The 17,041-nt window shown below is 45.5% G+C and overlaps 1 protein-coding gene across 1 annotated transcript in view; it reads right to left on the bottom strand.

Moving 5' to 3' along the window:
• Window positions 1-12,546: 12,546 nt before the first annotated feature.
• Window positions 12,547-17,041, bottom strand: part of LOC146797983 (transmembrane protein 87B-like) — a 416,123-nt gene continuing 411,628 nt past the window's right edge. The window contains exons 20-22 of the mRNA XM_085625212.1: window positions 16,514-16,566; window positions 14,771-14,801; window positions 12,547-14,682 (exon numbers count right to left, since the gene is read on the bottom strand). Coding sequence (XP_085481338.1) covers window positions 14,641-14,682; window positions 14,771-14,801; window positions 16,514-16,566 — 126 coding nt within the window. The 3' untranslated portion in view covers window positions 12,547-14,640. The remainder of the gene's footprint in view (window positions 14,683-14,770; window positions 14,802-16,513; window positions 16,567-17,041) is intronic.

Here is a 17,041-nt window from a genome sequence, read left to right as displayed (position 1 = left end):
GAGCAAAATTGTCCACAAACCCAGGCAAGGGCGGAGGTGGCACAAACGGAACCCATTGCGGCACCGGGAACTGAGCCACCGGGGCCGGAGCCACCGGCGACGGACCCTGCGGCGCCAGGGCCGGAGCCACCGGCATTGGACCTTGCGGTGCCGGGGCCGGAGCCGCCGGCAAGGGAGGCCTCTCAGGTGGGACCGCAGGGCCCGAAGGCGCACCAGCGGGAGCCCTAGGCCTGAAAAGGCGGTCTATGGCGGCAAGAAAATCCTGCACCTGGGCAGGAGTCGCAGACGGACCCAGATAAGGTGAGTAGGTCGAGGGACTCACAGGCTCCAACGGAGCCGCAGAGGAGGTACCCCCGGCCCCCCGCGTCTGGAACGACGGGGTAAAGTTGGAGCGCACAAACGCTTCTTCGACTTCTTCTTATGACGTCTCTTACCCGATTCCGAGTGTGAAGACTCCGACCCCGAGGAGCGATGACTGCCGGGCCTCCAACAGCTTATGGGACCGCTCCCGTAGGGCCTTCGGAGCCATGGCCAGACAGTCGTAACATGACCGGGAGTCATGTCGCGCTCCAAACAGAAGAGACAGAAGCCATGGGGGTCGGCCACCGACATCGTACGGCGACAGGCCCCACAGGTTTTAAACCCAGGCATCCCTACGTGGCAACAGGAGTCAAAGACTCAAAATAGTGGAGACAAAAAGTCTCAAAAAAGTTAGTCAAAAAGCTCTAACCGGATCTGCGCTTGCTGGCGTGGAAAAAGAAAGAACTGATGTCAGCACGCATGGGTGGCGCCTCAGTAGTCTCTGTGACGTCATCTCGGCGTATCTGATGCCAGCGATGGACGCGGAGCCGCATGACGCCACCTTCCAACGCGCAGGGGTACTGCTGACGAAAAACTTTCCGGATCCAGTCTGATGCCTGGGGATATTCTAAGGTAAGGAATCTATCACTAACGTGTCTTTCAGATTCTTCCTTCTGGCTACCTCATTCAAAGATTAGACCGCAAAAGTAGTAAAGGAGGAGGGATCGCTATTATATATAAAGATCGGGTTCAACTGCCGCATTAGAACCGACCCGCTAGCTAACTGTGAGAGCTTGACATTCTCAATCAGTTTTTCACTTACTCATACATTTTCAGGATTACTGATCTACCATCCCCCTGGAAACCGGGTCAATTTCATAAATCTTTTAGCAAAACTGTTGCCAACTTAGCTAGTTCTCCATCCAATCTGCACTTAGACGACCCCAATAATTCTATCATCTCCGAGTTAGTCGAAAACCGTCTTGTGCACCAGTTCAATCAAAAAGTATTGGAAGGCACTCATATTAAAGGCCATCTTCTGGACCCTATCTTCACTAACAATGAGGAACTCTCAGGAGGGGCACCAACGCAACTTCCATGGCCAGATCACTTTTTGATCTCCCTGTCATGAGCCATTACGGGCCACCAACCTCATTCAATAAGATTATTAGTCAGGAACGGTCATGGTCCAAACTTCCCCTCGAACAGTAGATCTCAGCTCTGGACGCTACCACACCTTCTAATGAATCAAACCCAACTGTGGCCAATAATATGTTTAACACATGGATCAAGCTTTTGCTAGGTCAGGCTCTCCCTAAACAATCATACCCTAAAAAAGTCAGGTCTAAGGTTTCGCCATGGTACTCTCCGAAGTGCCGCTAACTTAAACCTGTAAAAAATTGGAAAGGAAATGGAGAAGGGACTATGCAGCCCCCAGTAAACCAAAACACAGGGAAGCTATTAAAATTTATCAAGCTGAAATTAAAAGGGCACAAGCCACGTATTATGGGGAAAAAATCGTTCTTGCCTCTAATGCGCAGCGGGAAATTTCCCTTATCTCCAAAACTCTCCTTAAACCCCCCACACCACAAGCTACCACAGATGGCACTCTCACACGTTGCAATAACCTGGCAGAATTCTTCTACAAGAAGATCCATGATATAAATCTTACATTTCCTCGCACAATCACTCACAAGGATCTGTTCTCAATGTATAGGTACCCCTCGGGTACTAAACCAATGCTGGATCATATTCCTTTACTTGATCTTAACTCTGTAGAAGCCATTCTGGCCAGGTTAAATCAGGATCACCTAGGGATCCAGCCCCCCACGTTATAAAATTAGCAACGGCCACAATCCTCCCAGTAAATCGAGACTTGATCAATAACTCCATCTCTTCAGGAGTGGTCCCTCCACCATGGAAATGTGCCATGGTAAAAGCATTACTAAAAAAAAAAAACAATTTGGATCCAGGGACTCTGGGGGATTTTCGGCCTATCACCCTCCTCCCAGGAATCAGCAACATTTTGAAGAAGCATGTCAACTCAGTATTATCTGGGTTTCTTGAATCAAATAGCTTGCGTCACTCGTCACAGACGGGCTTCCGGCCCCTACATGGGACTGAGACAGCACTCCTAGCGGTGGCTGAAGAGTCCAGGAGGATTTTGGATCAGGGTGGCGTAGCGGCTATTATCTCCTGGATCTCAGCGCTGCATTTGACACCTTCAACCATAATATCTCGACTCTCAGACTGAGGAAATTAGGAATGTCAAGGGGTGTGGATACAATCCTTCTTAGAAGATAGATACTTTCAGGTCTTCGAGGGAGAAGTTGTGTCTAAGCGCATGGCCCTCAGCTGCGGTGTGCCTCAGGGATCCTCCCCGAGTCCCACGGTATTTAATATATACATGAGGCCGCGATAGTCCAGCCATTTGGCATAAAAATCGTTACATACGCCTATGATACACAACTTGTCATGGCCTTAAATCGCCCAGACAATTAATCTGCAAGCTTACGCCCTTGCTTAGAGGAGGTTGCCAAATGGATGGAGCCCTCCTGCTTAAAATTGAACAGAGACAAGACGGACTAGGAAACTCCCCATCGTCTAATATAGAGTTACAGTGGCTAATTTGTTTTGGCCCTGCCCCACCACCAAAGAATCAAATTAAAAGTCTTGGCATGTGCCTGGATCGCTCCCTGACTTTTGGGCACCAAACAGCGAAACTGTCTGCAACATGCTACGGCATCATGAGGATGCTTCGGAAAGTTCTTCCTCTCCTCCTGTTCCTGGCAAGAAGGATAATGGTCCAGGCGCTGATTCTCTCATGCATGGACTACGGAAATGCGCTTTACCTAGGAGCTCCTAGAACCACTACAACCAGACTTCAGATTATTCATAATTGTGCAGCCCGTTTGCTCCTAGATTTCCCTTATCGGCAATCGGCCAAACCTGCATCGAAAGCCCTACACTGGCTGCCAATATTGAAGAGAATCAAATTCAAAGCACTCTGTATCACCCATAAGTCCTTTTGCGGAAAGGGACCAGCGATCAACAAATCGAATATCATCCCTTACCACCCTAACAGAAGCCTCTGCTCGGCGAACATGTTGCTCGCCACAGTACCAAAAATAGAGAGCAAGAAGTGGTGGCCGCTCTTTCTCCTATAATGCGGCCAGGCTGTAGAATGTCCTTCCCACCCACATACGTCAGGAACCCAACCATCTGTCCTTCCGGAAATTACTTAAAATATGGCTTTTCAAAGTCACTGCTCAGTAAGGTGTTGCCTTGGTCCACGTCTGGGAACAGCGCTGGGATGCTTTAGGGTAGCTATGCGATCTATAAATGTTTTTTCCATTTCATTTCATTTAATGACAGGTATGCGGAAAAGGGATTGATGCTTCCTGTTTTGTAGATATGCTGCAATGGCTGCTAAATGTAGACGTATGGAAGTATACGCTAAATGTGCTTTTTGCAGATACAATAAGTAACAAACTAGTTGTTCTGTTTGAGCAGATGGAATAATATTAAAAGCACAATAGTGCACAAAACGTTTCCCTTTAGCGGCATAGCATGCCCTTGCTGTTGGTCTCCTGGACTAAAATAAAATAGTCATAAATTAAAATAGCCATGCGTTCAGGAGGTACATTTAGGTATCTAAACTATGATTTCAGGAGCTGTATCACTAGATTGAGTTGTTGGGCTCCGGGGTATCTGACTGCCCCCGCTGTGAGTGAAAAGGTTTGGATAGTTGGGTAGTTTCTTGTGAGGTACTAGGAATAGATCTAGTAGTGTCATGTACCATGGTTGTCAAGCCCACGTGGGAGATATGAGTATCATGGATAAGGATGTTTGTTCGAGTTTCCTGACCATGTAAGAAATGAGTGGGAGAGGCGGAAAAACATATATATAATGCATTCCCCTTGGGTTGTGGGTGCCTGGATCGAAGTTTTGGCATTTTGAGTTTGATGGTGGTGAATAAATCTATTGTTTGGGTTTCCCACCTTTGGAAGTTTTGTTGTAGTAACTGAGTGTGGATTTCCCACTCGTGGACTTGTTGTTGTGTCCTGCTCAATAGGTCCTCTATGGAGTTGTCCTTCCCTAGTATGTATTGTGCTAGGAGGTGCATTTTGTGATGGTTTGCCCACTTTCATATGGTCTGTGAAAGTTGTATGGAGTGGTTCCCTCCTTGTTTTTGAATGCAGTACATTGCTGTCATGTTGTCCATTCGTAGAATGACATTTTTTGCAGCTATGTTGAGTAGGAATGCTTAGAAAGCCATGTGGATGGCTAAGAGTTCCAACATCTTGATGTGCAATGTCTGTTGTTGTGTGGACTATTGTCCCTAAAGAACAAGTTACTTACCTTCGGTAACAATATATCTGGTGGAGACATATATTAGTTATAGGTTCCTTACCTTAGAATTTCCCCCAGGCAGCAATCTGGATCCGGAGATTTTTCAACAAAAGTACCCCTGCTTGTCGGTCGGCTCCGCGTCCTTCGTCGGCATTGGGATGACATTGCGGGGCCTATATAGATGCCGCCCATGCACGCCGATGTCAGTTCTTAACAAGACTTTCCATGCCAGAAGTGTTGAGTCATGAAAGACACTGACCACTGGTGTATCAAAACTAGGGCCCTTTAGGGAAGTCCCTATCCCTAGAAATCAGTTTGCAGAGCGGGGAGGATGGGTGGGGCGGTAAGGAATCTGCAACTAATATATGTCTCCACCAAAAACCTTGTTACCGAAGGTAAGTAACTCGTTCATCTAATAGAGACTATTAGTTGAGGATTCCTTACCTTAGAATAGATAGCCCAGCAATACCAACCACGGAGTAGGGTCTGCAAACCAAGATCACACTAGGATGTCCTGGAGGACTGAACGGGAAAAGTACGGGTCCCTCCGGACTTAGCTGTCCAGGCCGTAGTGTCTGGTAAACGTGTGCAGGGATGCCCACGTCGCTGCCTGACAGATATTAAGGACTGGGACTCCGCATGCTAACGCAGTGGTTGCCGCTGTTGATCTAGTGGAGTGAGCATGCAACCCCACAGGAAGTTTCTTCTTTGCCAAAGCATAGCATTTTTTAATTCACAGGACAACCCATCGAGAGATAGTCCGTTTCTGCACAGCCAGACATTTTTTGGCGCCCACATAGCCAATGAAGAGTTGATCATCTACCCGGAAGTCTATGGTACGGTCAAGATAGAGACACAAAACAGGTTTTGGATCCAGGCGGTGGAGTCTCTCCTCCATGAGAGGGCGAGTAAAAGGTGGGCAGAGTGATGGATTGTCCCACATGAAAGGGCGTCACCACTTCAGGGAGGAACTAAGCTTTTGTTCAAAGCACCACTTTATCTGGATGGAAAGACTTAAGGTTTGAAAGATAGAGCCTGAAGCTTGTTAACTCTACGAGCAAAGGTGATGGCAATAAGGAAAGCAGTTTTAAGAGTTCGAAGCCTAAGAGGGCAATTATGAAGCGGCGCATTAGAAAATTCAAGACTAATTCAAATCCCACAGGGGCATTATGAAAGGGGACGGAGGAAACAAATGAGTATGGCCCTTAAGGAACCTATTTACAATGGGAGACTTGAACAAGGAAGGCTGATTGGGAAGTCTCAAAGTCAGATTATAGCTGCAAGATAACCCTTAAGGATGCCCAAAGCAGAGCCCTGCTGGGCCAAAGAAAGTATGTACAAGAGAACCTTTGAAAGAGGGGCAGAAAGGGGATCCACAGCCTTTGCTGTGCACCATGCCACAAACCTTTTCCATCTACAGGTGTATACCCATTTAGTGGAGGGATGCCTGGCTGCCAAGATGGCATCACAGACTTCGGGTGGAAGGTCGAAAGCTGTCAACTGCAACCGCTTACCTCCAAGCAAGGAAGTGGAGCCTGGACAGGTTCAGGTGAAGAACCATCCCCTGCTGCTGCGACAGAAGGTACTCCCAAAGTGGTAGTCTGATTGGAGGATCGATGGCCATGCTCAGAGGGTCAGAACACCAGACTCTTGTGCCCAACCCGGAGCCACAAGAATGACTTGAGCCCAGTCGTGCTTGATCTTCTTGAGCACTCTGGGCAGAAGGTGTAAAAGCATAGAGGAGGCCAAAGCTCCACTACGAAAAGCATTGCTGAGCGAGCGCCACCTTGGAAACTCCAACACTGTGACATTACGCGTTCTCTTCGGAGGCGAACAGATCTAACCAAGGCTCACCCCACTGCTGAAAGAGACCTTGCACCACCTTTGGATGGAGACGCCATTCGTGATCGACCAGGCACTGATGGCTGAGTTTGTCTGCTCTGGTGTTCAGAGAATTGGCCAGGTGTTGAACCACCAGGGTTATGCCGGGATGTTCCAGCCGTGTCCAGAGTCAGAGAGCCTCCTGACAAAGGGTCAACAACCCTACCCGCCCTGTTTGTTGAAGTACCACATGGCGGTGGTGTTGTTCATGAACACCTGCACCACTTTCCATTTGAGAGAGGGAAGGAATGCCTTCAGTGCCAGTCTAATCACCCAGAGCTCCAGAATGTTGATATGAAGACCGGACTCCACAGGAGAGCAGACGTCTCTAATTTTGTCTCTCCCAGGTGGCCGCCCCGTCCCAGAAGCAACACATCTGTCACCAATGTTAGATCAGGTTGGGGAAGGGAGAAGGATCTGCCTCTGACCCAATCTTGTTTTTTTATCCAGCACTGCAGTTGTTGTGCAGTTCCCTCTAAGATCTGGATCTGATGCTGCTCCCACTGGAACTTCAGGTCCCACTGCAGAGCCTGCATGTGCCACCTGGCATGATCCACCAGCAGGATGCAGGAGCTCATGAGGCCCAGCAGCCTCAGAGTCATTCTCACTGAAATCTAGGATAGAGGCTGAAATATCGGTATCCTAGCCTGAATATCCCGGACTCGCTGCTCAGGAGGAGGGCGCGTCATCACCGGGCCGATGTCAGGGAAGGTCGAGTAAGATCAATCGGCATCAGTCCAAATCCAAGAACGGATCTATGGGGGCTCATAGGAGTCGGGCTGAAGCTGCCAGTGTCTAAGGCCTAGGGCCTACAACCAACTCTGTGGGGTCTGAAGGCGCACCAGCGGAGCCAGGCTGTCCAAAAATGAGGTAGAGGGCATTATAAAACATCTGGGTAAGAGATGCTCCTACTCCTGGAAAAGCAGGGAGGTGCAGAGTTGTCTCAGAAGTCCCACGTTGCATTGGCTGACGGATGGGGTGAAGTCGAAGAACGCCTGTGCTTCTTCGACTTCTTCTTGTGGTTACCTGACCTCCCTGACGACTTGGAATGCGACGAGGAGTGTGGGCTCTGCGACCGTTCTTGGGATGTTCCTCTCAAACGAGAATGGGAGTGATGCAGAGCGGAGCGCCAGATCTACAACAGCTTTTGTGACCGCTCCCACAAAGCCTTCGGATTCATGGCCCAGGCACCAGAGGCACACGAGGTGCGTATCCGTCACGGACATCATCCGGTGGCATGAACCGCAGGGCTTGAAGCCGGTCCTACACTGGGACATCCTCAATGCACCACGAGTCCAAGACTAGCAAAAGAAGTCAACAAAAGTAAAAAAAGGGCTAGCCAAAAAATGGCTAAGGGTAGCTCTCTCCAGATCTGCGCTATGGCTGCCCAGAAAAAGAAAGAACTGACGTCCGCGCGCATGGGCGCGTCTATATAGGTCCAGCAACTTCATCCTGATGCCGACGGACGCAGAGCTGATCGATGCCACCTACCGACATGCAGCGGTACTGCTGTTGAAACATCACCTGATCCAGACTGACACCAGGGAGAAATTCTAAGGGTAGGAATCTACAATGAATAGTCTCTATCAAATCCACAATGTCTTCCATATGAGCACCCTAACCCATGAGTGATGCATCGGTGTGATTGTCACATGCAAGATTGGATCCTTGAAGGCTCTTCATTTTAGCGTGTTCCTGGTGTTCCACCCTTGTAGTGACTGATGGACTTTGGGTGAAATCAACACTAGATCCTCCATGTCACCCCATGCTTGTGACCATCGTGACGCTAAGCACTCTTGGAGGGGTCTCATTTGTAGTCATGCATGAGGAACTATTGCTATGCAAAAAGCCATCATCCCTAAAAGGCACATCACTGTTTTGACTGGTAGGCAATGAAGCAGCTGAAAAAGATCCAGTTTGTTCTGGGGATTGTGAATCATTTGTGTATTGGTGTCCTCAAGACTGAATTGAGTATGGCTCAGAGATAGGGTTGTATTTGGAGTGGTTGTAGATGGGATATTGTGGCATTGATTGTAAATCACAATTTGTGTAACAGGTTGATAGTGTTTTGAGTCTCATGTAGACATTTGGCTTTGGTTGGACTCTTCATCAGCTAAGCGTCTAGATAACTTTGCTGATACTACTGCTAAGCATTTTGTGAACACTCTTGGGGCTGTTGTTATCCTAAATGGCAGCACTTAAAATTGATAGTGACGTCTACTTACCACAAACCGTAGATACTTGCGATGCTCAGGGTGGAGTGGGATGTGGAACTACGCGTCTTTCAGATTTAACGCAGTCATAAATTCACCCTTTTGTAGCAATGGTATTACGCCCTGTAACGCCAACATATGGAAGTGTTCTGATCGTATGTATTGAATGAGTGGATGTAAGTCCAATTTGGATGTAGTGAGCCATCCTTTTTTGGTATTAGAAAGTAAAGGGAGTATACTCCCTTGTTGCGATGTTTGTTTCGGACAAGCTATATGGCCCCTTATAGTAGTAATGCTTTTACTTCTTCCTTCAGCAGAGGTAGATATTGTGGATATGTTTTCATGGGGACAAATATGGTGGTTGTTATGTGTGTTCTAAGTAATAGTCATGCCTGACGATTTGCAGTACCCATTGGTCTGTTATTACGGCTGGCCACAACTGGTAAAATTGTTGCAGTCTTCCCCCGACTGGTGACTTGTAATCAGGGGGAAGTTTGGGTAAGCCATTGTTTGGGTGTAGGGGCTCCCTTATTGGAAATAATCCCAAAGCAAGAGTAGTTATGGCTATGAATGGCCACACCAATGCTAGTCCTGTAAGGTAATAGCTGTAGGCACTCACCCTCTAATGTTCAAACTACTCAACAACCATAAATACAATTAAACAGACAAAAACACACAAAAGGGAGTGCCTCACTCAAGAGTCCAACAATTGTATTGATGAGCTTGATCTCTCTTTTTTTCCCTCCCTCCTTTCACAAAGAACACCTAATTCTACGGTGTCAATACCAATATACTCTTCTCCAAGACCAAAATAACACCCTTATTGGGTTTTCCCTACTTTGTGCTCTATTTTTGTTTCAGCCTCTGAAGTACCCATGGTTTTGCCGATGGTACTGCTGTTGTTGGTGTTGGTATGAGGTACTGTCACTAGTAGAAGATTTGGCGGCCCCTCTACCTCGGTAACGCTGAAAAGGCTGCTGCTTCTGAGGTGGTGTCTGTAAGGCACCCATGGATTTGGAAGAGTCTGTGTATTTCTTTATTCTCTCTAGCTGCGTATCTACAGCTGGGCCAAAGAGGTGTTCCCCATCAAAGGGAACGTTCTGAATGGGTTGCTGCGCTTACGGCTCGAACCCAGAGATACATAACCATGTGCGTCTAAGTAGCATGATGAAGCTATTGATGCCTCTAGCAGCAGTTTCGGCACCATCTAGTGCACATTTGATTGTAGCATTTGATATCTGTCTTCCTTCATTGTCCAACTCTTCTCCTAGTTTTTTTATACTCCTCTGGGTGATGTTGCATGAGGTCCCATATTTCATCCCAGGTTGCTCTGTTGTATCTAGAGCGCAGTCTCACTGAGTTGGCAATTTTCCAGTGGTTGGCGTGCCCTGTTGCCACCCTTATGCCTGCAGTATCACCCTGCCTGCTCTCCATGTTAGGAGGAAGTGCCTCTCCAGTGCCTTGTAATGCCGCTCTCTTTCTGGCAGTGGTGACAACTAAGGAGTGAGCTGGTGTAGGCCTAAATTTTCACTCAATTAGAGGTGTCAGCACCCTGGACTTTACTGGGTCCTTGACTATGTCTTTGGAGATATTTAAGAATGAGCAGGTCACAGAGAGGTATTGCACAGTGCATTTGTTGCACAATAGTGTCTCTACCAGGAAATCAATCTCTTCCTGTGTGGTATGCATTGGAAGTTTGTGTTACTCTGCTGCTCTTTGGATCACACTGTGATATGACAAGGTGTCATTTGGTGGTGATGCCTTTGTCAGCACTAGTAGCTCCATTACAACGTCTCGCAAAACCACATCGTAGTCATCCCATGGGTCAGGGCTGTAGTGGGTGTCTTCATGTGCCTCCTCTGACTCATCATCTTGGATAGCTATATTTCCCTCTTCCTGCTCCTGTGGTGTTGAGGGTAAGTGTGTTTCTGGGGAGTCAGGCAGACTAGAAGTCATTGGGCTTGTGGCCCTGTGCTCAACTGCAACTGTTTTTGGTGGAGGCTGTGGCGTATCCTGGTCTTGTGCCTGTCTTTTGGCAGAGTCTTTGTGTTTTTTCTGCATGTATTTGTGCAGTCCCTCACAGATATTGCCCTCTTCCTCAGGTGGCATTTGAGTCTGTATCTTATGTTTCGTTGGAGACGGTGGAATGGTAGTTGAAACTGTGTGTGGCTTTACTACCCCTGAAGCATGACTTTTCTTCTGTCCAGTAGCATGTCCATGTTCTTTCTCCTTTCTTGGTGTCGAGGCCTGCTTGGATTCAGAGATGGTCGATCCCGAGCATTTCTACGGACCCAACAGTTTTTCCTGGGTTGAAGCTTGTTTGGAATTCTTCAGTGCCTAAGTATCCCTTGGTGCCAGATTGCAATTCAGTGCGAGTGTGGTGCTGGAGCCGTCCCCTTGTTTTGGCCTTGTTGCCCAATCAAGAACATTCTCATCCCTTCTCGGCTCTGAGGCAAGCTTGCGGTGTCAACCTGAGCTCAAGTGCTGTGACGCACACTGGTGTGGTAGGGGAGATGTGTGCAAGATTGTCTTGTCACGAGGTGGACCAACAGTCCTCACGGTGCCTGGCGTGGTCTTGGACTTCGGTCCCGACACAGGTACCGGAGTCTTCGGCGTGAGGTCTTCGACTTGCACTGGAGTGTCTTCATCCCTTGAGGACGCATTGGAGGCGACATAGTGTGGCCTGGTGATGACTACCCCACTTACTCTTTGTGCACCAGTCTCTATCATCTTTGCTATCGTGTGTGAACTCGGCCTCCGCTGCTAGCGCCGTGGTGTGTGCCAAGCGTCGATCTCTGCTGGTCAGAAGTATTTTCTTGTTTTTAAATACGCCGCACGCTGCACAATCTTCCTCCTTGTGCTCAGGAGATAAACACAGGAAACAGGTGAGTGTCTGAATGTGCTTACTTGGCACTACACTGAAGGCACCTTTGAAAGAGGCTTTCTCTCTATCCCCCGGAGACAGGAATTCGACAGGTGTGAGTGTCAGTCGCAGGATAATCGATCACCAACATATCGGATCCGTTAGATGTCGATTCTGGATTGTTTCGGTCATGTTTTTCAACTCCGTAGGCTGCGTAGGAGTCGGAACCTGGAGCTGTTCAACGTGCGCAATACCCAGAGGGGGAGGAGAAAGGACGCACAACGCAGACCATAAAACTTCCTCGATAAAAACAACTTGCAGAGTCCGGGCCCCACACTAGATGGCAGAAGTGTGCATAGCATGTGTATCTGCAGCCAACACATGCTTCCAACATAGAGAACCCCACCGCAGTCTCCGACAAGGCTCCAGGTGCTAAGTTTGTTTTATATTGGTCATTTCAGACAGTACTCAGGCCAATCAGGATCTCTTTGGAGCCGGTTTTATCCAAGACGAGAACACACACTATGGTTATCTGTATTTTAGAACAGCACATATGAGGACCTAGGCTTTTCTACTATGCAAGTTTCCCTCCCCGATCCTAAGCATACTACTAATCCATGTTAACTGTTGCTAAAACACTGAAACGGTTCTCGGTAAAGCCTGTTTTACCTCAAGTGCACTTCCATTTAGAGTCTAGTTTTTCTTTCTTAGTCTTTTTTCAACTGTCAATTTACCATGAAAGATTCTCAGTTATTTGTTCTTTTACTTCGTTTGTGCCTTTCTATCCAACTCAACTAAACCATTCTCACTTTGAAACATTCAAGGTGTCAGAACCACACAATGTATCTAAAAAGACACTGCATTTTCCTTGAGCTATTGACAAGTCATTGTTATCTACAATCAAACACCAGGACACTAAAGAAAGACCACAGCAAGTTTCACATGATGGAATTTAATACAAAAAAAATATATACTTTACGTCATTGCGCGATGTAGACATTGTAACCAGTGTGCATAGTCAAGTAGACACAAGAGCTGCTGTCCTTCACTGCTAGCCCACCATAAAAGGTTTGCATAAATCTGCGAAAAAGCCAACGTTGGGTCTCTCAGGCATTTTTATAAAGTTAGAACTGTGCCACTGGCTGACCTCTTCATTGCTCGGGCTGACCTCTTCATTGCTCAGGCTGAGTTGGACATATGAAAAACTGGGATATCTGAGTACTATTGTATATTTAATCAATCACCGGCTTGCCATACTGTCCTTTAGCAGTGCTCATGAATGTAGCCAGAAAGTAGTCTGAGCTACAGATTATAACGGCAGACACAGTGACTAAGGTTCAAGCCCTCTTGAGATCTCTGTAGGCCTTTGTCTTCTCTGTGAAGAGAAATAATGTGTGTTGCATGTGACCTACCACAGAAAAATTCAACTTCACAGAGTCTGAATAGATCAAGACCACTTAAGAGGGGAAATCTGAAAATCCATGAATGACTTCCAAGGGAAAAGTACACATGATGAATGTGCAGATGGGATGTAGATCTCCATGGTATAAGGTGGAGGCAAAAAGGATACATTCTCGCATGGAACTTGAGATGTGTACAGAAGTTATGCAAAGTCCACTCTCCGTTGTACAAGTGGTGCAAGCAAAGAAAATGCTCTAAGTGGCCCCTGAGGTGATCACAACCTCCCATGGCACATGAAGGGATATACAGCATGAAGACATATTTCCACAACTTTACCTGTATTAATATGGCAATGGAAAAACATGCAAACCTTTACTCAAAATATTTCTCGTGTTGTTGAATAATACTTGGTGGAGCAATACAGCATGCCCGGACTGGGACATCAAGTTACACATGAACCCATATTTCTGATCATAAATGGGGTGGGGGCCAAGGGGAATGCCAACCAAGCCCAAAAGGAACAAAGCCTTATATATCCCAATTAATTGAAGCCAAAGAAATAAACAACAATCCTTAAAGATCCCAATATTGAAAGTGAACACTTAAAACCACTGGAATTGTTACTGAGAAAATTCCTATTAGTTATCGATGGAGGTTAAAGAAAGTGATGCATAAAACCATAAGCTGCTCCACATCTATACCAAACTCTTCCCAGAGCATAGCAGTTTGCAAGGCACTTCATTCCCACTAAACTCACAAACTATCACCTTGCTTTGCAATACTGTTCATCTCTTATTAGCACCTCAAATGCTTCCTCCACCATAATAACACCACCTCCTAACACTGCTCCTCTCATCTTACCACCTCACAGCAGACATGAATTGGTCACATGTTATCATTCACCAGAACTGTACTTTAACATCTCATCAATACGTTCCTGTAATAACACCTAACCACACTCCAAGACAATGGTCTATGCTGCCTCATGTAATACGTCACTGGGAGAGGTCTTCAGTGCCACACATACCATTACTTCCAATAATGCACTAGCAAGATGTCTGCCCTAAATACACAACACAATCACATAATGTGACAGTGAATCATCCTGTCAATAGTGCCTATCGCGATCCCTCTCTTCAACAGCGCTTGGCACAATCTTGTTTTAATGTGTGTAATGGGCCACACACCTCTTTTCTAATGGGGTACTCTACTCAATTTCTCACTAGTGTGTACGTGCGTTTGTCCAACTTTGGTCTCACATTTGTCTTCAAAGATCTTCTCTGTAAAATATACTTTGTGACGAATACAAAGTTCACCGTTAAATAGTAATTTGTAACAGTTCAAAATGTAATCCTTCTGCGCATATAAAAACATGGTTAAACAGGCTTTGTTTCTTAGCAAATTGTAAAGCAAAAAGGAATTCCTGCCACTTCCTTGTACGCTCCCGTCATGAATGGTTCACCAGAATCTTTTGGTGTGCTGCAAAGCAGATTAAGTGCCAAGGTAATAAAATAATTCTTCTTAACATATACAAATATGTACAAATGCACCCTGCATTCATTTCAATCTGAAATCCATCTGCGTAAGATGCATTGATCCAAAAATACTCCAAAGGTAATATCATCAACCTCATTCCATTTTTGACATTTCAAACTTCGTCGTCACTATTTCCTAAATGCAAAGAAAAGGGAGAAGTCAGTATAACACATCTAGTGCAAAAAAGATTACAAAGAAATTAGTGCTGTGCAAAATGGTGTACCTCATCAGAATCCAGCAGAGGAGGTAGGACCCTGCAAAATAAATAGAAAACATAAATACATAAGGATAATTGAACGTGAGGAGCCAAGCATTCCTATGGATCAGTAAATAGTTGTGAAAGGTTATCTTAGTGTTACTAGATGTGACAGTTTCAAGAAAACACTATTTTTTGAAGTATTGAGAACAGCTCCAAAAGTTCTGTTGTTAAACACAAATTAGATATTCCTAAGAGTTTTATTTTATTTTAACTAATATGTTTTATTCTCATGAAGGTAATTTATAATGATTATGTAACATAAACATGCTAACATTTTTATTGTTGTTGATGGAATGTATTAGACACCACCGGTATACCAATATCTTAGGGATCACAGCATGATATTCTCAGTCTCTCAACAGTATTACTTTACGTATTCAGTTGCATAAGCTCTTGAATTTCCTGTTGAATGCTGAGATCTGAAGTATTCTATTGTAAGAAGTATGGGCATACCAAATGTATTAGTTGAATGTAAGATATATGTATTATCATGTGTGTGAACATATTTGCTGGAACTAAGGGAAATTTTACTACCTGAACCTGGTGTACGGAAAGGTGATAAAACCAGGGTTCATAAATTAGCCCGCCTGCTTCATAAAGGTTTGAACTGATTTCTGTACAGCAGTTTTATTAAAGTAAAGTTATTTTAGTTAAATTAACTGAAGTGATAATCTCATAACTTCATGGCTTCGAGGTTTCCTTATTGGCAGTGCAAGACAAGACTTCGGAAGATGCAGGCATTGTAATATTACCTCTAGGGATCGGTCCAAGGGACGACACAGGTTTTGCAAGGCTTACATGCCAACACAATACTACGTGAGGCAGGTCTAGAGGAGAAGTGCTCATTCCAATTCTACCCCCTAAGGTCAGAATTATTTAAGATACTGGTTGTACAAAACAGATATACCAGATCAGATGAAATCATTTCAATTCAGGGAAGTTTCACTCATTTCAATAAGAACCCCAGAGGTCACTAGTATCGAAGGTGCTATTCTATCCACACTGAGAAGCAAGGTCAGAGGTAGGGGAAGTGTCCTCCTTCCAATAATAATGAACCCACAGATCAGCACTGTGTGTGAGGGTCCTATACGCAATATATAATCCCTGAAATGCTGACACTTCAGATTTTCATTTTTAATTGCACCATTTCCTACCTGGTCACCCTCACCAGTTATGTTAATCCTACACCCATTTGTTTTAAACTCCAGAGCTCTTCAAAATGATTATCCCATATGATGCTGTACATGGTCATAGGCAGAGGCAAATCACTTTCAGGTAGCTTCTCGGCCTTAACCAAAGACTTGTTTTGAAGCAAAACAAAAATAACACCACTGATTTGGGCAAGGCGAGGTTGGGCAAGGCTGATTCTCCGTTAATTTAAGTAAAGAGCATGGTGCAGTTGTCACCTACGTAATGTTGATGGGAGCATCCTAATCATTAAACATTAATAATATTGGGCACCACTAGAGGTGGCCTTTTCCTTCAACAGTTGCCAGCAATACAATGGAAAATATTACACTGCAGCACAGCAAACTAGACTTTTCCTCAGGCTCTCAAATCTGCTCCAGGCTGGCGTGCAACACCACTGGGCACTAGTGAACCATTGCTGCATCGTGTGCTGTAGTTTCGCACTAGTAGCGCTCACGGTATTTGACCCGTTGTTATTCTAGCAAGAAATGAATGCGTAAGGCTTTAAGATAAACGTACACATCTGCCATAGAAGACGGGATATTTTCCTCCACCCACTTCAAATCTTCATCCTGCACATAAAGGAGGAAATAAGACAATCTGCTGTTAGATGGGACACTCCTCTTTCATGGATGTAAACAGAGGGTTAAGTGACAACTAAAACTGAAAACAGAACCCCTCAACTATCGGTAGTATTTGGGAAACACAGCGGTCTGTGTGCACTCTTAGAAACTTGGAATAAGAATATCAATGTTTATGTCCTTTGCTGAAAATATACAGTACATACCAGGATGATCAGACTTGTTAGTGTAAGTGCCAAAAACAAAAAATAACATTTGATGAGCAGACATGATATGCAGTACACATATATTACTCTCTATTCACATGATAATTCATGCGAACCCTTATAGAGCTTAAGCATTAAATCAAAGAAATTAGCATCTCCAGACTATTTCATTTGGTGTAGACTGGGAGATGCTGAAAAAAGATAAAAGTTCATCAACTTAGTCATGCTCCTTGGAGGCAGATACTTTAAACAGCAGTAAT

This window comes from Triturus cristatus, chromosome 9 (assembly GCF_964204655.1).
Source record: "Triturus cristatus chromosome 9, aTriCri1.1, whole genome shotgun sequence".
NCBI classification, from domain to species: Eukaryota; Metazoa; Chordata; class Amphibia; order Caudata; family Salamandridae; genus Triturus; species Triturus cristatus.
The sequence above is the reverse complement of the archived record's forward strand: the minus strand, read 5'-3'. Positions and strand labels throughout refer to the sequence as shown.